Source organism: Pezoporus wallicus, unplaced genomic scaffold (genome assembly GCF_028554395.1).
Source record: "Pezoporus wallicus isolate ANWC-B61680 ecotype Strahan unplaced genomic scaffold, APGP_CSIRO_Pwel_v1 contig_8837, whole genome shotgun sequence".
NCBI classification, from domain to species: domain Eukaryota; kingdom Metazoa; phylum Chordata; class Aves; order Psittaciformes; family Psittacidae; genus Pezoporus; species Pezoporus wallicus.
In genome coordinates, this window is record NW_026636730.1 from 1727517 (window position 1) to 1750876 (window position 23360).

The 23360-nt window shown below is 46.3% G+C and overlaps 1 protein-coding gene across 8 annotated transcripts in view; it reads left to right on the forward strand.

The window, feature by feature from the left end:
* Positions 1–23360, forward strand: part of EXOC6B (exocyst complex component 6B) — a 293055-nt gene that overhangs the window by 215594 nt on the left and 54101 nt on the right. For 7 of the 8 annotated variants that reach the window (XR_008971199.1, XM_057401258.1, XM_057401260.1 and 4 more), the window contains one exon: positions 6285–6358. Coding sequence is in view for 7 of the 8 variants with exons in the window: in XM_057401258.1 (XP_057257241.1) it covers positions 6285–6358 (74 nt within the window). In the remaining variant the exon portion in view is untranslated. Of the gene's footprint in view, positions 1–6284; positions 6359–8670; positions 8976–23360 lie in introns of those variants that run through there. The other variant, XM_057401265.1, reaches the window with a different exon arrangement.

Below are 23360 nucleotides of genomic sequence, written 5' to 3' on the forward strand. Positions count from 1 at the left end.
TTTGTGTGAGCTGCCCGTGTGGATGGCTTGAAAGACCCTTTACACCGTGAAGCAAGCAAGTCCTGATGCCTTGCACAAGCACATAGTTCAGTGCATCCCTGGGAGCTGTCAGACCCCTTCATTGCCTGGTGCTTGTTGCTCATGGTGGCTGTGACCTGCACTGTCCCTCAGAGGACAAAAGGAGAGTGTTGCTTCCTTCCACCTCTTCACCTGTCAAAACTCAGCCCTCGCTGGGGGCTGTTCCCCATTTCATTAGGAAACATAACTTTGTGTTTTCCTGCTGTTAAAGTGGAGCGGGGTGATGCGTATTAACAGCAGAGCTGTCTTCCGGGCCCTGCTGTACGTGCTTTCTGAAATGGGAAGGGTAAATTATTGCTGCACCGAGTGACGGAGGGCATGGAAGTGGGAGCCTCTGGTCCATGGCTGTGCCACGTTCCTCTGCTTCAATTTATTCACCCTCATTTCTCCCTGAATTTGTTCCCCTGGGTGTAGCATTAACTTATTTAGTGCTGCATTCATTTACCTCAGCTGACCTTTAGCAGAGGTTGCAAAGAAAGCAATGCCTGGTCACTTAGTGTGTATAAATGTGCACGGGGAAGTGTATGACTCCCTGTCCATGAGGCACCAAAACCATGCCCTTTGTGTCTGGGTGCTGATGGGAAGTATCTGGACAAGGCTCTCTACTTAAGCGGTCCTTGCAAGTCAGACTTGAGCAAATCCTGGAGTTTGTGTGATGTCAGAGATAAATGAGCTTCCCTCCAGCCTTTTTACTTTGTCCTTGAACTTAGACCTCCTGCTTGCCTCTGCTATCTCTAACCATCACCTGATCTTTTGCCCTATGTTCTCCCTTCATCTGTCACCTTGTCTCCTTCAGCATTTCAGCTTCAGTATTTCTCTCTCTGTTTTCCTTCTCTTCTGTCTACTTTGTAAGCCTGTTGCTAATCCTATCTCAGCCTCACCTCTCCTCTTGTCTCCAACTTCTGCTTTCTGCTGCAATATTATGAATATCCTCCACCTCCAACACCTTCCCATGTTCTCCTTTGTTACCAAGATACCCACTGCCATCTATTTACCCATCTTTACAGTCCTTTGTAACCATAATAAAAGATACCTTTGTCCACACCTAATTCTGTTTAAGCACTTTTAAGAGTACGGTTCCTCAGCTCTGCACCCAGTTTCCCTTCCCCACCATCAAGGGCACATGCTGTTGATGTTTGTCAACCTTTGCAGCTTGAATAAGCTAATAGTGAGATGTGCACATTCCACTTTTCCTAGTACTTGTATTTTAGTGGAGTGAAGTTCTCACTTCGTATCTACTAAGATACACACACTGTACCGCTTGGGTTATGGTTTGGGAACCTATATAGATGTGTAACGTGGTTCTGTAACCCTGTCCTGCAGATTGGCAGGGACCAGATTTCTTGCTGCACATCTCATGCAATTTCTTAAGCGCTTCCTTTTCTTCTGCTTGAGAACATCTAGTGGTCCATCACTGAGGAACTCCTCTCTGGGGCTGTGAATGCTCCTCAGCCCTGTCAGCAGACCATCACCTCCCCTGGCACCACTCATTTAGATGCAATAACAGGACTCCAGGCTCAACTTTGTTCCATCAGAGGAACAAATGATGGAGAGGAGTAGAATTTTATTTAATCTGACCCAGTTCAGTGTATTTTGGGGAATTCCTCCCTCTCCCCACAGCTCTCTGGCACTCCCCAGATGGGAATGAGCTTTGATCATTTGGCCTGTAATAGGGAACAGCTCCAAAGCAGGGCTGCGTGGGAATGGTGTGGGTGACATATAAGCTCAATATGGAGATTGGGACCATCTCGCTGTTCCTCCTGCTTCAATTTCTATTTATTGTTTCTCCCTTTTTTTCCCCTGGTGAGCTTCTCCAGCATCCATGCAGAGATTTGTTATTCAGCTTGAGTATCCTCTGGGCAAGGTGCAAGATGTCCTGTCACTTGGCTTTTCTAAGATAGGTTTCCAAGGTTTTGTCCAAGGAAGATGACTTTGAGACCTATGTTCTTTCATGAGGAAGAATGAGATGGTGTTTCCCCAAATGCAAAATCATGTTCATGGTGATGCAACCACAAGCAGGTTGCCCGGGTTGCCTTCAACAGGAGCTGCTGTAACCTCGATCCCTCAGGTCTGCAGTCATGAACTCTGGTGGTTTCATGTTGTTCAGTACCCTCAGAATGATGTTTTTGAGGAATGAAGTCACCGGCTGGGTTCGTTTTAACCTCACAATATGGGTAAGACTCCGTCCCCATGTGCTTAGCCTTGTACAAAAAGAGATTCCCCCGTTCTGTGTAATTAATTTACAGTGAATGTCTCTTTTCTGGTGTGCGTTTGAACTCTTTCTTCTTTGTTCATTGTAAAGGGCTTAACGGTTCCTGTTCCTTGATTCTTTCATTGGTGAAATGTTTTGGAAGAGAGGGTAGAGTCCCCTTCTGACCTGCCCTGGGTGGCCCAAGCCTGTAGACCTTGCAAAGACATTACTTTTTTGGCCTGAACACAAGTCTCTCAAACCTTTAGCCTGGCTAAATGCTTTGTACAAACAGGCGCATACTGATCTGCTCTATTCTCTTGTGATTTTCTGCTCAAGGGGCTGTACTGTAGGTGGCTTGCTGTGTTTGCTGCTTGCCTTGGTAGTGGAGACGGTGCAATAAACGAATCCGACAGTACTGAGGCCAACACTGTGCTTGGTCGTTCCAAGAAAACGATCCTGAAATCTGGTTGAAGAGATTAAAACCAAGAAGAACTGCCTGTGTCTTTCCTCTAAAGCTCCGTTCTCTTCTTTGTTTCTTTTTTCTTCTGTAAGACTTTGTTCATTCTTCCTTCCAAAGAAGTTTGTGGCATTGGTATGTAAACTGTGACCTGCGATTACAGAAGGTACGGCTGCTTTTACAACAACCATGGGGTGAAGCATTGCATTCATTCCTCCTCGGGCTCCTAACAGCCAAGGGCTGGAGCAGCTTTCTTCTGAGCCGTGTTCTTGATCTCATTTCATTTCTTCCGTAATACAAATAATATGATCTCACGCGTCATTTCACTTCTTGGAGGTCAAGTGCACTGTTAATGCAGTGGAGGTTCCAATCCATTCTTTTGATGGGAGTTAGGGTTCAAGCAAATGTTGGTTCAAGGCGCTACCGTTGTTGTAATGTGCGGTGTTAAAGGGCAGCATCACTCCATAACTCTCCCAGCCTTCCTCCCACATGGTTCCTCAGTAAGAGACAGCTAAAGGTGAGCTGCTAACGAGCAACCTTGTCTTGGGATGAAATCTGTCTTGGGTCGTTCACGAGCAGTTGACAGTGGTGATAAATTCAGGAGGCTTGTGAAAACATTCGAAACCCAGTCACCAGCATTTTCTCCTGAGGATGTGAAATTCATGCTTTTGGGAAGACCTTGAATTCCACAACTCCGTGTGTGCTTCTAAATAGATTCCTAGCAGCTGCAAAGCCCTTACTCCAAAATAGAAGTTTTCTTTCACTGCAGTCTTTTCAGGGTTTCTGTTTTCCAGTGTTCCTCCATATATAAGCAGTAATATGACACGACCCCATCCTTAGAGCTTAGTTTGTTGGGTACCTCAACCCGGGGATGTCTGAGACACAGAGCTGCCCAGGGCAGTTTCACCTCTTGAGAGGATGCTCAGACACTGTTTCTCACATCTAAATGTTTTTAGCTTCTCAGGTATGTGCTTTTCCAAAGCTGGGGGCGTTTTAGGATTGATGTGGCTTTTGGGATAATTTTTCCAGATGAGACAGTGGGGTGTAGAGCAAATGTGTAAAGATGATTTATCCCTTTGCAGATCAGTGTCAGAAAGCTCATGTTAGTCCTCCCTTGCGCGTGTGCTGGCTCAGGCAAGCTGCAGTCAAATTTTATAGCAACCCTACATTAAAATGCCTTTACAGCTAGAATTAATTAAAGCAGTTTTTGAGGGTTAAATATAACCTCACTTTGGACTATTTGCAGCCTGAATATTGCAGCGTTGGGCAGTGGAAGTGGCTGGAAGCTGAGCAGCTCCTACCTTTGTCCACTCCCTGTGCAGAAGAGGCAAAGTCTATAAGCACAACCATGGATGGTTCCTTCTGGGTTTGATTCGTGCTTTTCCAAGTCCAAAACATTTCTAATCTAAATCTAAAATCCAAACGTGAACAATCAAGTACATAGTTTCTCTTTCTTATTTTTTATTACATGTTTCTATTAATAATATTGGCCGAAAGAAATGATTTTACAGCCCTATTTGCTATTGTCCTGCAGCAGTTATCACTTGACTGATCACTGCAAAGATGAGCGATGGTTTCAATCTTAGAGCTCTCCTGGCACCTGGAAATATTAAAAAGCAAAGCCATGGATGTCTGGAAACTGGCTTCTGTGCCCCTGGAGGTACCGGTGTCTGTATTGAAGGATGTTCTCCATCCCGAGATTTTAATGGAAGGTGGAACAAGAAACCTGATAAATAACCCTTCTTTGGTTTCCACAAATAAGGCAGTTGAGGAACAGGGCTGAATTCCTGTGTCTAATTCATTAGTCTATTCTCGTTAGAGCCATAGGGGCTGCTCACAGGACTGGGCTGCTCTAGGAGGCCTTTAAGAATGGGATTGCAGTGATGTGTTTTCCTTGGTTTGTGGCATCTGCTTGAAAATGAGATGACTTTTGGAAAGAGACGCATTGAAGGAGAAGACCAGCTAGCATGATGTGACCGTGCTTAGCATTTAAGGACAGCACAGATCCTTTAGTACCTCTGTGTAGTCATGGAGACAGAAGGCAAAATCTACCTTCCTTACTGCTTAGGCCTCAGCTTTGTGGAGCTGCAAGAGCTGGTTTGAGGGCTCCTGTATGGTAAAAAACAGAACAGTTCGGCATTAATGGGCTATATTTAAGTTAAAAAACCTGTACCTTGGTGTATTTTTTCCCTCTTTCCTTCTTTTTTTGCCCTTAAACATGGTTGAATCTCAAGACAATATTTTGTTTCAGCGTGCACCAATCTTCAGTGTTTGCAGGAGCAATAAAACTCAGAAGGCATAAGCTCCCTTTTGAGAATATGAAGATGAATGTGTTGAATGTTTCATAGTGTTGAATTGTGGCTTCACAAATTAGGTCCCTCCGGTTGCATGGAGAGCAGGGATAAAGCCACTACGTCTGTAACTAAAGAGAGTGAAAATTAGGCAACGTTGGGCAAACCAACCCCAGGAGCATCATCAAAAGAGACACTTGAATATGTGCAGTCATTGGCTTCATGAGTGCTACCAAGTAAAAGCTATTAAATGGCGTGAAGAGCTGAGGTTCTCTAATGTAGAATCATGCAAGATTCATTCTTTAATTTGAAGAAGTTCCTTACTGTGAAGGTGGTGAGGCACTGGAACAGCTGTGGCTGCCCCATCCCTGTCAGTGTTCAAGGCCACGTTGGATGGGGCTTGGAGCAAGCTGCTCCAGTGGAAGGTGTCCCTGCCCATTGCTGGGGGTTGGAATTGGAGGAGCTTTAAGGTCCCTTCCAACCCAAACCATTCTGTGATTCTAAGTCCCCCTCAGTGGTTTTAGACTTGGTTTAAATAATGGCTTAGAAGAGAAACAAACGTCTTTACTATGAAACTTTGGCCAGATTACACTGGAAGGAGGGAAATGTGGCCTTGGAAATATTCTCTTGGCTTTGGAAACCAATGGTATTCAGTTGTCAGATGTCTTCATCCAACAGAAATAAATATGCAGCAGAACGGCCGCGATTCTTCCTATCTGGGGTGACCGTGCTGGGGCAAGAAGCACACCCCAGCAGATAATGCACAGATCGGCTGCCGAGTAATTAATGACAGGGCTGGGCATATTTTTTTGATGAATGCTTATGGGGCCTGGTGACAGGCGTGAAATTAGAAAATTCCTTCAGCGCCCTAAAATATAAATAGCTTTCGGAACTGAAAAGAGTTTCACAGCTGAAGATTTTATTGTGTGGAGAGGAAAAACTTTTCCACCCCCATCCCCCCTTTTCTTCTCGGCGAGTTGTTTGTCCGTTCACAAAACAAATACTCTGAAGCCCAGTACGGCTCATGGGAATAAATTTCAGGTCGAATTAGTACAGTTTCCTTGCTGTCAGGACGGTGGAATTAATGGTGTTTTGATGACACGAATTTTGAAGGGCGAACAAAGACGCTGAAGGGAGGGAGACATGACTCCTTAGAAGCGCGGTCCTCCTCTCCCCCAGCCTCTCTTGTCTTCCCTGTCATCCGTCTGCCAATCTCCCTGTCCATGGTTAGTTAAAGGCGCTTTTTATCCTCTTTTCTTTCCCACAGAGTTTGCCAGATCCGGCCCAGTGCCTGGGTTCCAAGGGGACACGCTGCAGTTGGCCTTCATCGACTTGAGACAAGTAAGTCTTTGTGTTTTTGTTTTTTGTTTTTCTTTTAAGATGTGTGACTGAAGACCATCAGGTCTTAAGGAAAAGGAGAGGAGGGGAAACGGCGTCAGTGATTTACGCCAGAGACCTATATTTCCCCCCTCCTCCTCCTCCTGCCTACACTCGAAGCCACCTCCTTATTGAGCTCTCCTGGAGATGATGGAGGTGAAAAGGGCTGGTGGTACGGGGGTGAGAAAGACTGACCCTGGCCGATGGGATCCATTGTGCTCCCGGTGGCTTCTGCCGACGCAGCTAAAAGATAACTGGGCGACTCTCGCAGCTGACGCCAAGCAGGTGGTGCTGACAGAGAGAGCAGTGATGCAGAGACCGCCCGCCTCGAGGACCTTTGTTCACAGATAATGCCCACAGAGGCGTTTTGCGAGGGCGAAGGAATTTGCATTTGGGCTTGTGTGGGGAGGCTGTGCCTGTGTGTGCATCCGTTGGTGTCCGTCTTTGGCTCGGCAACGTCCCCCCCTTCCCCGGTCCCCTCTTCCGCAGATGGTCCCCAGCCATGAATGACAAAGTGGCTGTTGGGGAAGATGATTGGGGAAGGCTTCACCCATCGGTGCCCACCTCTTGAGGGGGCCCCGTTAGAGCCAAGTTGACCATAGCAGGTACAGAGGCATTTGTGGGGCTTGGCAAGCCAATTTAGGGAAAAGGGCCATTCTAGTGAAAGTCATTTGTTTGGGGTAGAAATGGGCATTATTGATACATTAGGCTGGGGGGGGAAAGTGAGGTGGTCCTGTCATCTCTTGGCACTGAAGATGGATGGGTTGGATAGAAAGTCTGAATGAAGTAAGACTCAATGACTGATGCTTCTCTCCTATTAAAACAATCTTTTTTTGTCTGTTAAACCCCCCTGGCTTTGTCCCTCCTGCCATCATGATGCAGTGCCTCTTGTTTCCAGGGTTGACGTAGTTTGCATTCTGAAAACTTTCGGGTGCCGAGGGTATTTCTTCCATCTGCATAATGTCTTGTATCGATGATCTCCTTACCACTGGGACTCTGATTCATGCTGGAGCTGCTTTTAACCCGTAAGGGTTTGAGAACTTCTCTGAATCCAATTGATGTGCAGGGAGTAATCTGTCATCCCATGACACTTCTGCAGAGCAGCAATAAGTTTAATAGCATCGAGATGCCACAAGTTTGCTTTTAGGACTAGGACCTGCCAGCAACTGCCAAATTAGTTTGCAAAATGGTCAAAATAGCTACATGGGAAAGGTGTGTGTTACCACTGCTCTGCGTTGACACTTTTATCTTCATTAGCTTCTTGGCACTTTATTGACCGCAGTGCGCAACGCGCTTGCAACCTTCTGGGTAGAAGGAAATGTGGAGGCTTTGGTCCTTGTCCAAGCAGGAAAACATGAATGCAGGGATTTTGAAGAGGAAAGCTGTGGCTGTTTGAAGAATGAAATGCCTTAAAAATACTCGGGGAGGTTCAGCTGCTCTGAGCCAGTGCATTAGCAGTGAAATGTTTGTATGGTTTATAAGTGCAAAATGCAGCCAGATGAATTCAGCTTGGGTGAGGAGAAAGCTTAACGGTAGCCCTCAGTTCTTCCTCTTCTTCTGATGGTCTTCTTTGTCCATGGCATTTTCTTCTGGGAAGGTAGTCCTGGCTTTTTTCCTTGCATTTAAAAATAATATTGCGAGGAGAAAGGGGAGATGCTCTGGCCTGTTGGGTTTCAGGTGAGGACAGAGCGTCTTAGATCTTCTGGATAACAGGGATGCTTGTTGATGCCAGGTATTGTACAGATAATTGACAGCACCTCATTGCTTCGTGTAGAAGAAGAACCCACCTATCACTGCCTTATTGAGCTTACAATAATGTGCAAAGATGAGATAGTTCCCACCTCACTTGCTCCTGTTGCTAACCTAATCCCATGATATGTAACATGTCACCAGACTCCATCTGCGTGAAGCTGTTCCACTGCTTCCACCACTGTGGTGCTTCTTGTAGGATGGCAGCTCCATCTGCAAGGCCTCGGAGCAGGGGATGGCTGGAAGGGTGGATGGATGAAGGTCTTTAATTTAGTTCTCCAACTTGTTTTTAATTTGTTCTTTCTGGACATTGCGTTCTTTCTCTTTTAAGCTGCTAAATGTTAACACAATATTGACTTAAAGCTGAGAGTAGGGAAAAAGATGCCACCCTGAAGTGTTTGTGTTCCTGGCTGGTTTCTTTCTCCTTGGGAGGGACTGTGAGCATAGATCATGCAGGGGTGTTTCCAACCTGAAATCCAGACACTCTCCAAATGTTAAAAGTAATTTCAGGTTTATATTTCAGGTAGGTTTATACTTACCTTGGAGCTGCTCTGTCAACTAGCGTGGCTTTGCGCAGCTTGGTTATGTAGGGAAGAAAAATGACTGCGCAAGAAATGCACCAAGTAAGGAGATGAAAGAGATTTCCCCCTCCCTTCCCAGTGTATTTCAGTGCGAGCTGTTACAGAGCAATTGCAGATGGGAGACAGTTTTCAAAGTGATGTGGGATAATTAAGGGCATGACCAAAATTAATTCTTAGTACAATAAAATAGGAAATGGTAGAAAACCGTAGTGATTGGTTTGTGCCTTGGATACAGATCCTTGTGCTAGAAAATAAGCCCTATAAAAATGTTGTTGTCAGGAGCATCAGAGTTCCTCATTGTTCAGTGCAGCAGATTAAAGGGTAAAATCCCTCTCTGCGTTGGAAGCCTGATTTTTCACCTTGTGCTCAGGGAAACTGGAGCAATTCCATCACTGTGTGGTAAAGAGGAAAAGAGCTATAGAATCCTAGAATGGTTTGAGCTGGGAGGGACCTTAAAGCTCATCCAGTGCCAACCCCTGCCACGGGCAGGGATACCTTCCGCTGGAGCAGCTTGCTCCAAGCCCCTGTGTCCAACCTGGCCTTGAGCACTGCCAGGGATGGGGCAGCCACAGCTTCTCTGGGCACCCTGTGCCAGCGCCTCAGCACCCTCCCAGGGAAGAGCTTCTGCCTAAGAGCTCACCTCAGTCTCCCCTCGGGCAGGTTCAAGCCATTCCCCCTTGTCCTATCACTACATGCTCATGAGTCAAGCCCAGGGAATCAAAATTGCTATTCTGAGCAGACAGTGATTTTAAAAGAGGACTTTTCTTCTCATCCTGGGACAGTTCTAACTCCATAAATACCTTTAATGAAGTGATAAAGTCAGCCAAGTCGCATCTCAAATCCTTCTGTAAGAGCCCTTTTATAACAAGGGTCTGAAAGCAATACTCAAATATTTAAGGCTTTACAAGGAAGCAACAGTTATTTTTTCCCCTTAAAGTTTAAACTTTGCTGTTACACCCTGTGCTGTATGTTAGAAATCTGAAATAGATTTAGTTCCATAAATAACCTTGCTAAAATATGAAAGGTGCCTAAATAATACAGTCTTCTGCATCTTTCTTTCCAAAGTGACTTAGGCACTTCTGTCCAAACACTGTTGAATGTCCAAATACCACTGAAGATCTCCAGGAGATTTCAAATCAACCCCAACGTTGCGCATGCAATAAGTCCCCTGTTCTCTCCGCAGCTTCTGGCCAGCTGGAAATGTTTTAGCTTTTCATTTTCATGGGTTTATTATACGAAAGTGAGCTGAAGAGGAAGGTTTTATGTTTGTCTGTGAAGTCGCTGCACTCCACAGCCACGCTGATCTCTCCTCAAAGCCAGATCGACACTCGTGGCCGCCCGCCAAGGAAAATCTGTCTCCAGCACTCGAAGAATTCCACTCTGGGCTCTAGCAAGGGAAGGCGCTCGATGGATTTGAGCTCCTCACTTTAGGCCTCTCCATCTGTCCAGTGATGTATAAACGCTGTGTGTTGAATTTCCTCTGCAAGTGCTAAGTAGAGGGAGATGCAGGGAAAGGCAGGAGGGTCTTATTGGAGACATGTGGATGTGCATGGAATGGGGACAGGGAGGTTCCACTCTTCTGCCCCATCATTCTTCTGCTTTACGTTATGGTTGTGACTTGACAGTGGTTATGAATTTGAGCATCGGCTCTTCAAACCCCGTCAGTGAGGTTAAGACAGGCAAGTGCTGTCATTAGTTGTGGAACAGCTCTTCTGCCTACTGCTTGTCCAATAGCAAACACTTTGTGTGTCTTTTTGCTGTGTTCAAAACCCAGTTGTGGTTATTGTGGGTTTGTGTTGGATGCTGGCCATCTGCGGAATCAGAAGGTCTTCCTCTGATGCATTAATTTTTCCCTATTACCTCTGATAGAGATGCTTAATAAAACAGTGTTCCCCTCAGGAACGCAGTTCCCTTAAATCCCTGCCCTGTTCTTCCCTTCATATGGGAAGAATCCTATCTCTTCTGCGTTGTTTGAATCATTACTGGAGGGTGTTTTTTATTCACTTAGAAGATGAAATACAAAGTTAGGCAGGAACTTTTAGCCATGTGAAACGTGCAGTTGTTCTATCTTTGTGTCCATCTTAATTTCCCTCAATGACTTCTGAACCTTCTGGCCATGTTTGGTTGGTGGGCGTCAAAGGTGTAGCAGCCCTACATGTTTTTCTGCACACATGAGCCAAGATAAAGAAGCTGCAGTGTGAACTCATCCTTTAGATTCAACCTTGAGAGAGATGCATGGGGACATCTGGATTTCTTGGTTCTGTGCTTGGTTTTAAGGAGCTACCTGCTCAGGGAGCAGCATCTTATGAGGTTATGTTGATGGATACAGTAATGCTGGCAGTTGTGGATATCCAGCTTAGCTTCTTAGCATAACATCACATGATAAATAAGGTTTTTGAATCTCCCTCTGATTTGATTGTTGGCTGCTTTAAAGGTGCTTGGTGGCTTGGACTTGTGCGAGGTGAGAGGTGTAACCCTGTCTCATTGCTACCATGCAGTCCAGTGCTTCCATACCCATCCCCAGGCGTGGTGGCCAAGGGGAATCCTTGCAAAAGTGGGCTGAAGAGCCAAGGCCTCATGGGTCTGTGCCTTGATGTGACACTGCAAAGCTCTGGCCACCCCTCTACTCTGTTACCTGAGGCAGTTGGATGGTAGGAAGGTGAAGACAATCCCTCCAGGAGTTTTGAGACAGCATCCAGGTATGTTCCCACGAGGCAGGAAACCCTGGGTTGCTTTTTTAACTTGTTTTTGTATTTGCAGGTAAATGTCATTTCACTGACCTGCAAAGTCTAATAAGGTAGTGTGAAAACAAGACATTGGGTGAGCCTCGGAGCCTGTCTTGAGCCTGCTGAGAGAGGGAATGCCAAGGCCATGAGTGTGCAGTGGCATGGAGAGAGGCTCGTTAGATGTGAAACTGGTTTGGCTTATTTTTCCCTGCTTGTTTTGCTGGTAGATGCAACAGAAGTTGAAAATCATATTAGAGGGACAGTCAATTAAGGTAACTATCTCAGTGAGATGTCTCCTCTTCACATGTATTTGCTTGTGTCTTTGAAGCACAGGTTTCTGTTGTGAGAGAAGTTGCAGACAGAGTAGGTGCCGCGTTAATCATTGGATGCAGTAAGGCAGAGATGAAGAGGCGACTCACGGGTTTCAGCTCATCTACTTCCTTGCCAGTTGCTATTTTCCATCTCCAGTATGTCTGTAGATTGCCGTCCTCTGGCCCACTACCTTGCCCATGTTTGTCCTCACTGCTTGGCTGCTTCTCCCCAGTGCCTGTTACTCTGCTTTGGCCAAAGGCTGCAGCATAGGGGATCTATAGAATAGTTTTTTGAGAGGCACTCTTGTATGTTTTGCTTTCTGGTCATCTTTAGAATAATAGAATCATAGAATTAACTGGGTAGTGAAAGACAACTTTAAGATCATCAAGTCCAACTGCTCCCCAGCAGTGCCAAGGCCACCACTAACCCATTGCACTGAGGTGCTCGTCTACACGGTGACTCCAGCCCTGCCGTGGGCAGCCTGTTCCAATGCCTGAGCACCCTTTGGGGAAGGAATTGATCCTCAGCTCCATCTAACCCTCCTCGGGTGCAGCTTGAGGCTGTTTCCTCTTGTCCTATTGCTTTTTACCTGGGAGCAGAGACCAGCCCCCTCCTGGCTCCATCCTCCTTTCAGGTAGTGTCTAATGCCCTTTGCAAGGGGGCTTTTACCATTACATTTTACATCTCAACTTACATCCTCTTCTCTCCTTCTAACTGCATCCCTTTACTTCTGCGCTTACCCTGGTCTCTGTCCTTGCTTAATAGGGCTTGCTTTAATTATTTAACCATTGCTACGTGGCCTCTGCCACATTCTCCTCTCCAGCTCAGTGATCTGAAGCCCTTTGCTGGCTCTGGAGAGCAGTCCTGCCTGCCCTGCCTGCAGCTGCCTCCCAAATGGTGTCAAGTGAAATGTTGGATTCTATTAATCTTTCATTGCCACTGCCATCTTCCCGTGTGCTAAGGAAACAAGAGGTGTGAAGACACATGTTCCAGTTGCAGCCTTAATTCTTAATTTCCCAGCAATGATGGGTTTGAGCTAGTTTTATCATTATCCTTAAATACAGGGTTTTGCTGTTAAGATTGTATCTCCAGGCTGTTAATTACTTTTTGTTGCTCCTTCCTTCCACTGATCAGTATCTTTAGGATAATGCATCTACCATTATTAATCATGTTCATTATGGTAGTGCCTACAGGCCAACTAATAACTGCCCATTTTACTGGGTCTTGTGCAAACCTGAAGAGTCTAAACAGATGATGGAGACCATAAAAGGCAGGCCAAATTACACATTGCAGCCAATTAAATGGTATTTTGTTTCCTAACACCCGTGAATGTGATAGGTGCTTTTTTAGTCATCCAGAAGCCACAGCTACATCAGCTTCCCAGAAGTGGAGGTATTATCACCTTCATCCTCTGTCACACCTCTCTACTTCCAGAGACCCAAATGATGCTTGTTTTTCTAAACTCCAGATTGCCTGGGGAAACCAATTTCGAAGTCTGGTGTTAATTTATGGTGGACCTCAGTGGTGTTGAGGCCACTCCAGCATCATGCTGAGCTTCCTCTCAAAAGTTATCTGCATGGGGTAACACAAAAATGTTGTCTGTTAACAAAGACTTGTCCATTAGTTTTCCCTCTCAAGAAATGCCCGGATTTGTTTTCTAAGTCCATGTTTGGAATGAAATTACCTTTGGAAATGTTTGCTGTAATGACTTGGTGGAAGGTAACAGTTTGTGTCACCTTACAGATTTATTAGGACCCATTTAAAACCTTGCGAATTTTGTGTACTTTTAGAAGTTGTAGAATCACAGAATGGTTTGGGTTGGAAGAGAGCTTAAAGCTCCTCCAGCTCCAACCCCTGCCACGGGCAGGGACCCCTTCCACTAGAGCAGCTTGCTCCAAGCCCCTGTGTCCAACCTGGCCTTGAACACTGCCAGGGATGGGGCAGCCACAGCTTCTCTGGGCACCCTGTGCTAGGACCTCACAGTGTCACAACCTCACAGTCGTGTACTCTTTGGAAGGTGGAGCTGGCCATACCCTTCAGTTCAGGTTAGAAACCTGCTGTGGTGAGGACATGGTCCCTGTTTCATCTCTGAACAAGGTGTGGCCATGGTTTTCAACATCCGGAGATCACTTGAGGATGTGGGACCTATTTCCACGTCACACCTTGTGCTTCAAATGCCCTTTTGATGTCCATTAGTAAAGGGATTTAGTTGTCTCTGTGCAGCTGTCTCCCACCCATGTCTCCCTATGAAACTGGAAGAGTTCAGAAGTAGAAAGATGAGATGGTGGGAATGACTTAAAACCACCCAACCAAAATTAACAAACAAACCCCTGCAGATGTTTAATGAGGGGCCTTTTTTGCCTTATTTCATGCTCTTAATATCACTTAATCCTTCTGCCTTGATGTTAACACCATCCATTTACCCCCTGTTGGTAACATCAGAACAAGGTGCTTTCTGTTCTCTGGAAACCATTTGGACTTTGATTAAAAGCCGTCTCAGAGCAGTTATGTCACATCTAAGAAGCAGCAAGAAATGGTTTGGGAGCTGTGTTGGAACATCCTAATGTCAGGCTGAAATCCAGCGGTGTCCTGTGCCTCTTGTGATGCTCAGCCTGCCCAGAGTCCTCATCAGGAAAGGTGCCCAAGTCGCAGACCCATCTTGGGTGACAGAGAGAAGCATTTTTGCTCCTCTCTGATGCATCTTTATGCAGATGCCCATGGAGATGTGCTCAGACAGAGATTGTCGGGCAGGAATCCCCTGGGCTGCGGCTAACCCGGAGCACCAGGAAGGACATTCCAGGGTCTTGGCCAAACCACTGTGTTTCTTGCTTGTTAGGCTCAGGGTACATTTTTGGGTTGGTTTTTTTCTAGTGCCCAAAACCCAGCAGTATTTTGTAAGGGCACATGAAGTCATTTATTTGTTTTTAAATCAGTGTTAACTCTGACTCACAAAGGCAGGATGCTTCAAAGTTGGTGCTGAAAATCCAAGCTGCTGCTCGCTGTGCTCTGCAGAAAGGGGACAGGGAGAGGGCAAGACACAAAGGCATGAGCTCAAAGGAGATTTAGAGCCTTAACTCTGATTTTTCTTGCTTTGGTGGGTTTAATCTAGTCTAAGTGTTACTTTAAACACAGCCTTTTGTAGTTCAATTATAGTAAAATCACATTGATCCCTAATCCGTTCAGCCACTCAGAGTCCATCACTCTTGATCCAGGAAGGATGTATTGGTGTAGTGAGGAATTAAAAGTGCCTGGATGCTCCCTAGAGCCTTCAAACAACAAAAACATCAAGAGTGCAAACATATTCTGTTAGCACTTCTCTTACGCAGAGCGCGCTGCCTGGGTTTCTTTCGTTAGGGCATGGCAGTGGGAATTGTGGAGTCTGTCGACACTTTACAGGCTGGAACAATAAATCCAAGCAAACAATCAAATCCTCTTTCACTGGGAGATGTTTCTGGGGGCTCGACAAAGGAAATAAAGGGAGGAAATGTGGAATTGGAACGCGAAAAGCAGATTTTTCTACCTTGTGGCTGGGTTTTTTGTTCCTGGAGACGGCACTTAAACAGTGCCCTGAGGTTGTGTAGATGGTGACATCTGAAGATGGTGGGGTGGGAGATACTGGTTCTCACCTTAACCTGTGCTTTAGGCTGACCCTTGGGGTTTGCTTGGGAATGACTGGGCTTTTCCTGCTGTTGCCAGCGCCAGGTCTGGGGTTTGGTCCCGTGCACCCCATGTCGCTGTGTCCATCTGCTGAAGTTAGCACAGACATTACATTCTTCTTTCCAAGGCCGAGAGCGATTCAGTATAACATTATGCAATCGCTCATTATTCCTTCATCTTGTTTTCATGTATATTTTATGGTAAAACAGGCAGTGCAGCCACTCAGCTGGGACTCCATGGAGAACCTCAGCAAAAGGAGACCTTGCACTGGAATGGGAACACGTTTCCTTTGGGTTCTGTTCCTCCAAGACTCAACTGTTGACCCTGCCTCCTCCTGAGCACTCTCAGCTGTGGCTGCTCGTGGTCCATCCACCCTGGAGCAGGTTGCTATTGCTTCAGGCATCTGCCATGGGGCACGAACAGCAGGAGCTGGTCCATGCTGGTGGGGGATCTCCTCCCTATGGTGCACTGTAATTGCAGGAGGCTCTGAAACAGCCATCCAACCGGGAAAACAGACACCACTGGAGCTCTAAGGCCCATTTTCACCTTTAACCTGCTGATTGAGGCAGGATTGATGCGGAATAGAGAGGGCCAGAGGTGGTTGCCCTTCACCTCAACATCCCCGCCTGTGAAACCAAATCCGCTCCGGTGATCTGTGCGTGCCTGAGAGCTGTCACTCTTGAGCTACTGAAGAAGAGCCGTCCATAAAGAAGCCTTTATGGAGCTGCCCCTCATGACATCCTACCTTCACCTTGTGCAATGTGGGGTTTTTGGTTTCCCCCGAGAGCTCCTGTTGCTGCTGTGAAAGGGAAGAGTCGCTTGGCTCAGCTGCTGTGTCTCCCTGGAACGCATCAGCTGGACCTTGGTGGGTGGTAAAGTCAGTTTAGCAGAGCAGTCCTGTCTTTGAAGCCATAGGGAAACAGTATCCTGATGCATCCGGGTAATTCTTCTCCTTGGAATATCTCAAGTGCAGATGGATTGCTGGATTGTCGTTTCAGAGCAAGGAAACTTTAGCTCTTGGAAAGCCTGTTCATCCCCTCTAGTCCATTCTCGTAAGACCCTCCCTTCCCCAGTCCTGATCCAGCTCTGGGGCAGCAGCACAAGAGGGACGTGGAGCTGTTGGAGCGAGGCCAGAGGAGGCCATGGAGATGCTGCGAGGGCTGGAGCAGCTCTGCTCTGGAGCCAGGCTGAGAGAGCTGGGCTGGGGCAGCCTGGAGAAGAGAAGGCTCCTGAAGGGGAGACCTGAGAGCAGCTCCAGTGCCTGAAGGGGCTGCAGGAAAGCTGGAGAGGGGCTTGGGACAAGGGATGTAGGGACAGGCCAAGGGGAATGGCTTTAACCTGCCCGAGGGGAGACTGAGATGAGCTCTTAGGCAGAAGCTCTTCCCTGGGAGGGTGCTGAGGCGCTGGCACAGGGTGCCCAGAGAAGCTGTGGCTGCCCCATCCCTGGCAGTGCTCAAGGCCAGGTTGGACACAGGGGCTTGGAGCAAGCTGCTCCAGTGGAAGGGGTCCCTGCCTGTGGCAGGGGTTGGAGCTGGAGGAGCTTTAAGGTCCTCTGCAGCCCAAACCATTCCATGATTCTGTGTTTTGCCAGTCAAGCAGTCAGCTTTCTGACACAAGGCACAAATCCACTAGTGGCGTGATGAACATCTGGGGCAGATATGCAAGACAGGACCACTGGTGCTTTCATCCATCAGGGTGACTTGAATTGCAAGGTGGTTGTTTAAGAAGCTCAGGTGCCCTGTATCCTTCAGGATGAGCTGTTAGTTGCCTCTGGTCCCAGAGCAGTCTGTTATCAGACTGTCCCATTGATTTTTTCCATTTGATTTTAAGAGTTCACATATTGATTAGCATTTATGTAGTGTCATACACGTGGATTAAGAGGTTAATAAATGAGATGAGGTTTGTGAGGAAAGGCAGGCGCTGATGTGTAAGAGCTCTGTGAAGGAAAGAAGGCAGAGGAGAGGCAACTTGACCTCTTCATGCTTCAAGGTGAGGAGCAGGTGCAGGAACAACAGCAGGACTGGAGCTTTAGGAGAAACCAGCAGAGAAGAGACGTGTCCTCCAAATAAGCTGAAAGTCTGGATGTCAGGATTGTGTTTTAAGATGACTTCTGTGTTATGTTTCAGCCAGTGATTCCTTCGTGAAGCTCAGTCACTTGCGGTGAAGGTACTGCACATCCTGCACAAAAGCTTCGGTCCTTCACAGTTGTCATTTTTATTGATGAATTGACAGCAAGGTGGCACTATATAGCAAGGAACTTTTACAGTGTGATTTATTTCAGCTTTTCTATTAGTCTAGTCCCCCCTTCCCATGATAAAAACATTAATTTGCATTCCCATAGGTTCTGCTGATTCCAGGGCACGGGTGTTTCTCTTTGAACACAACACAGTAGTTGTTGCTGTTAGATGTATAAACGGGTTCTTTTCTATCTGGAGAGGACGCAGATTGATCTGGTGATAATGGGAAGTTCTGTGCTCTTTTTCTAAATCAGTGCTTCAGTGTTAAAGTGCAGTTTTCCTCTGGAATAGGAGGGATGTGGTAGAGATGTCCAAATGTGGATGGCTTCTGCTGTCGTATAATCTCAGAGGTATCCTAGATGTACACAAGAGACAGGTAGAATAGGACATGGGCATTCAAGAGACTCGTGTATTGCTGGAGTAGCAGCTGGTTAATGCCTTTACGTGCCTAAAATGGCACTAGATACCTCTTTTTAGGACCTGAGCTGCTCTGTGTGGCTGATAGCTGGTTTATTAGATGTCTGTCAGCATCTGCTGTAGTGACAAAACTAAGCTTTGAGGTAGGAGCTCTGCCTCTACTAGAAGTAATGGAAGATGAAGTGGGTTTTGTTCTAGCCCATGGCTGGTTGTGTTCCAGGTGTATGTGCTAATGCTGTTTCAGTTCCTATCCTTAAATGCACCTGTGCAGTTTCAGGGAGCCAGGGGTTGGAACATGGTCTCCAAAAGGCAGTTGTTCTGGAGGATGAGAGGAGACGGCCTAAAGGTGCCCCAGGGGAGGTTTAGGTTGGATATTAGGAACAATTCCTTCCCCAGAAGGGTGCTCAGACATTGGAACAGGCTGCCCAGGGCATGGCTGGAGTCACTGTTCCTGAAGGGATTTGAAAGATGTGTAGATGTAACGCTTAGGGATATAGTTTAGTGGTGGCCTTGGCAGTGTTGGGTTAACGGTTGGATTTGATGATCTTAAGGGTGTTTTCCAACCTAAATGATTCTATGGTTCTTTACACCCAGTGTTAAAAGTGAATAAAGCAGAAGTATCCTCAGTTGACTTTCTAGCTTTAGGTTGACTTTGCATTCCTGCCCATTACTAAAACGAACACTTAATCCTAGAAACATAACAAACTTCACCAAAGCATCACAGATTTAACAAGCCTCAGAAATCTGGTGTGTAATTTTGACTAAGTATTAGAGGAAGTGCCCTTATTATTGGTTATTTTATGTGTACCCAAACCAGCATGTGACCTCCGCGTTGGTATGTGAGATCAGCAGAGTGCTAAGAGGGCTCTGTGTGCTACGATACGTAGAGGGGAGGAAGGGAGCAATTAGGCTAATGGTCCTTAATTAATAAAGATTGAGGTGGTCTGACCACCAGCACCGAAGAATGGCAGTTTTCTGCTGTGGGGTTTGTTGGATGATCTGGCTGAAGGTGAAACCAGTCAAACATATACACGGATTTTGCATCTGGACCTAAGAGCAGGTATGATGAGTGAACAAAGTGAGGACAGGCTCCTTTTGGACTAGGAAGACCTCCTGAGCTTTCAGGACTGTCCAGGCAATACAGAGGAGAGAAAACAAGAGCGAGAGGAACAGCACATGTGTGTGTGTGGCAGAGGAAATGGCCCACCAAGGAGTTTCTGCTTTGCAGGAGCATGTGTTGATTGTGCTCTGTAACAGTTCATAGAATCACAGAATAGTTAGGGTTGGAAAGGACCTGAAGCTCATCCAGTTCCACCCCCCTGCCATGGGCAGGGACACCTCACACTAAACCATGGCACCCAAGGCTCTGTCCAACCTGGCCTTGAACACTGCCAGGGATGGAGCATTCACAACCTCCCTGGGCAACCCATTCCAGTGCCTCACCAGTTCACAGTGCATCACTTGTTGCTTCACCTGAGATGAGGTGAGGTCAAGTGGCTGAACTCCGTTTTGCAGGCTCGACCCTTTCTCCAATAGGAGGGATTGATGTATCTCCAAGGGCTATTGAGGTGCCAGCTGAGATGAGCTTTCCTCTGGAAATGGTTGTGGCATCCCTATGGCTTCTGACAGGTCTAAGCAGAAAATGTGTGCCTTGCTTGGCTTAGTTAAGGTTAAGCAATGGAAGAACCGTGAAGTTTTCTCCTCCACCTCCCACTCTCTTTGAATTGCTAATGGCAAGATGCAAGCATCTTTCAGACCACACATCTACAAAGCCTGTTGCAGGATCCCCTTCCAGTGCTCACAGAGATGGTGGCTGATGCCCCTTTTGTCGAAACCTTATGTGTTTTTTGTAGTGGTTTTGAACCTCTTTCTCTTCTGCACTGAAGGGCAGAAAAGTCTGTTTGCTTCCCACAGTGGGGTGGTTTCCACCACGGGCTACATCTTATTGTGCTTACAGGCAGGTCAACCCCAGAAGTAGAGGAAGAGAGGTGGGGGGAAAGCATATGACTCCAGACAGTGTTTATTATATTTAACTGTAATCTGTTCACGTAGTGCCTGTTATTACTGGATGCTTGAACGCATTCTTGGGCACCGTGTCTGCATCAGTGGGGCTGTTTTGAGATACCAGACAGGTTTCTGCTGCAAAGACCCATCACCAGCTTAGTGTGTTTTCACATGGTTCTCTTGGCTAATCTCTTGCTCTTTCTAATAAATCTAACAAGCCACATGAAATACGGGATTTATTCAGGTCATGTGCTCATGCATATGAATCTCTCCAGCTGGCTTCTCCTCCATTCATCTAAACTCTCCTGCTCTATCTGCTAGAGGCAGGTCCCTGGGGGATGTATTTTCCTGTAACAGCTAGCTGGCGTCGAGTCTCACGGGTCGATACTGTGCATGCTTTCAGCGTTTAAATTACCACTATGGTCTGTTGGTCTTGGCTTAGGCAAAAGAATCCCGGTGATGAAATGACACTTGATCTGGAGTTCACCAGATAGTGTAAACAAGCACATTAGTTGGACCGGATAGGCATGATAATTGCGGAGCGAGGCTGGTGCTTGAATGGATCCATTAAAGTCGGCTTCAGGGAGCTGCATCATCCTTTTAGATTGCTGCAGAGAAAGGAGTGAAATACTAGCCATGGCTGGAAGGTCTTGCTGCAGAACATGAAGCACCAAGTGTATTCTTAACTCTTCGTTGTTGAGCTTATACCACTTGCTTGCTGCGATTCAGGGTGCTGGATCACCTGGGAATCCTCTTTGTGCTTTGTGCTAGGAGAGCTGTGGTTAAATGGGGTTGTGTCGCTGTTGCTCTTGAGCACGCTTGAGAAAATGGGTAGAGTTTTATGTCTTCCTGTTCCAGGCCTCAAGTCCCTCATTGATCCCACCACAGAGAAGCAGCATCCACCTTCTTCATTCTCCAGTGCAGTTATGACTTTGCGTAGGACCAGAGTGAACTTTTAAGTTGCTTTAAGAATTTGCATGCTTTGGAGCCAAGTGAGTTCCAGGAATGCTGGAATTTAAAGGGGAGATCCCTGTGAAAAGCATCACATGGTGTGAGTTAGGAAAGGTCTGGCAGAGGAGTGGTGGGGAGATCCTGGTGTTTGTTCCCTGATATTCTCTCACATGGGTTGAGAAGCAGCTCGGTCATGGGGAATAAGGTTTTTAGGAGATGTTGGAGGTACTTTGACTGAAGTCTGAAAATCCAGCTGTAGGAATACATCCACAGTGGTAAGAGCTGTGGACTGTCTCTGACATACAACAAAATAAAGAAGTACTGTAGTACTAGATGTTAGCTGGCCCAACTTTGCTGACCCAACTTGTGCTTACTGGGTAGTCTACTGGGATGGAGACGGTTAGATTCTGTGAGTCACTTCATCTTGCTTGAGCAAATCCTGAGTTCATTAAATAGGATAATTTAGCTGTGTGACTCTATTCTTGTCATTTTTGATTCATCACTCAGCTGTGGTGCTTGGGCAGTCAAAGTTTGGGCTGTGGCTTGGTTTGATCAGACATAGAGGCTGCAGAGCTTTTGTTTCTGGTGCGTGGTTGGGAGTTTCGTGTCTTTTGGGATGAGACCTCTTGTGAGCAGATTGTTTAATGTCTGTGATCTTTTGTATAGCTTCCCATGAAGTGTCTGGTTCTGTCTCCCTGGTTGGGTGCTGGGCTGGGTGGAGCTGGGAGTTCCTGATGTTGGAAATTCAGGTTGTCCTGGGTGGATGCATGTGTCTTTGAATTTTATTTAAAGTATGGGTATGTTTTGAAGCGTGGGCTGGAGCGCCCTGATCTGCTGAATATCATTTAAACAGCAACAACAAAAAAAGTCTGTCTTTTGTATTAAATGGTGTCAAAGAGACAGACGGAGAAGGAGCAATAGGTGTGTACCACGCAGAGATTCACTTGGCGTCTCCCCATCCTCCTGTTCACAGCAGTCACATCTGCCCAAGTGGAAGGGTAAATACTCCTCCGATCTAATCACGTTAAATGTTCCAGAGTGTAATACCTTAATTTGGTTGCTGACATGAGGGCTGATGGGGAAATGATGTGGTAATCAGGAATGACAGCGATGGCAGATAGGAATCTTTTGTTTCAAAGATTAAGCGAACCCGAGGAGATGAGGAGATCGTCTTGTCGGGTGTGCCCCGTAACCAGAAATAGTCCTCACACGCTGACTCAGAGCACAAAGCCACGCATGAAAGTCGAATCTGTCTACAAATGGCTTGGCTTGTTCTCATCTAAACCTGTTATCGGCCTCTGGAAGATCCAGTTCAAGGTTAGAGGCATCTACGGTTCGACTCCGTGATCTTAAAGGTCTTTTCCAACCTAACTGATTCAATGTGGTGTTCAGCTGTGAGTACACTTTAAAGAAAAATAGACCAAAAATGTATAATGCATCTTTTCTTCTTTTTTTTTGGTGGCACTTTGAAACCAAAGTGTACAAAGTCTGTTACTGCTCTGCTCCTCTTAAAATCTGCTCCTCTTTAAAGTCTGGAGAGGGGAGGGAATCCTCCCTGGAATGCACACCCTATGCAGAGCTGCTTTTCCAAAGTGTTTGAAAACAATCTCTTCTGCAGGAGTAGGAGCTAATTTGAACAGCCAGTTCTGTCCCTGAGATGTACATTACAGGATGCCAGAGGAAAATAGCAGCCTGGAATTTGCTTCGTGTTTGAGGTTAGTTTGAAAGGAGCCCGGCACTTTTATTGAGGCTGGTTTTATATAGCAGCTCGCAGTGGAAACAGTTTGTCTTTTATATTTTTAGGTTAAGGGATTTCTTTCAGGTCAGCTTGAGTTCACCCAATTTTCTCTTCTGCTTTGATGGAGGTAGGCATTAGTATTTGAAGTGACTGGGGTCCAGACTTGCTGTACAACCTCTTGGGCACATTATTCTCTATGCTTGTGGAAGCAGGTTGATGAAATAAACGTGCACGTGTGACTTCCCAGTTTGTGGGAAAATGCTGCTTCCATTTTATCCCCTTAAACTGGTGAACTTTTCCGTGGGCATCACCTGATTTCCCAGGCCCTCATTACCTTGAAGAGTAACGTTGCTCACAGACTTAATTGCAAGTGGTGTAATTTAGGGCATTTGATTTTCCTCTGCCTTTCAGCCGCTTGCAGCTTTCCCCAAAGGGCTCTTAACAGAAGGCAGAGGAAGCCTCCAACACAGATTTCTCTCTAGTAGTATTTTTCCTATAGATTATCCCTTAATACACATGATGAGAATATTCTGCTCTCGTAAAGAGATAGTGCAGCATGTGTGGGGCTGTATCCATAAATATATATATGAAGTT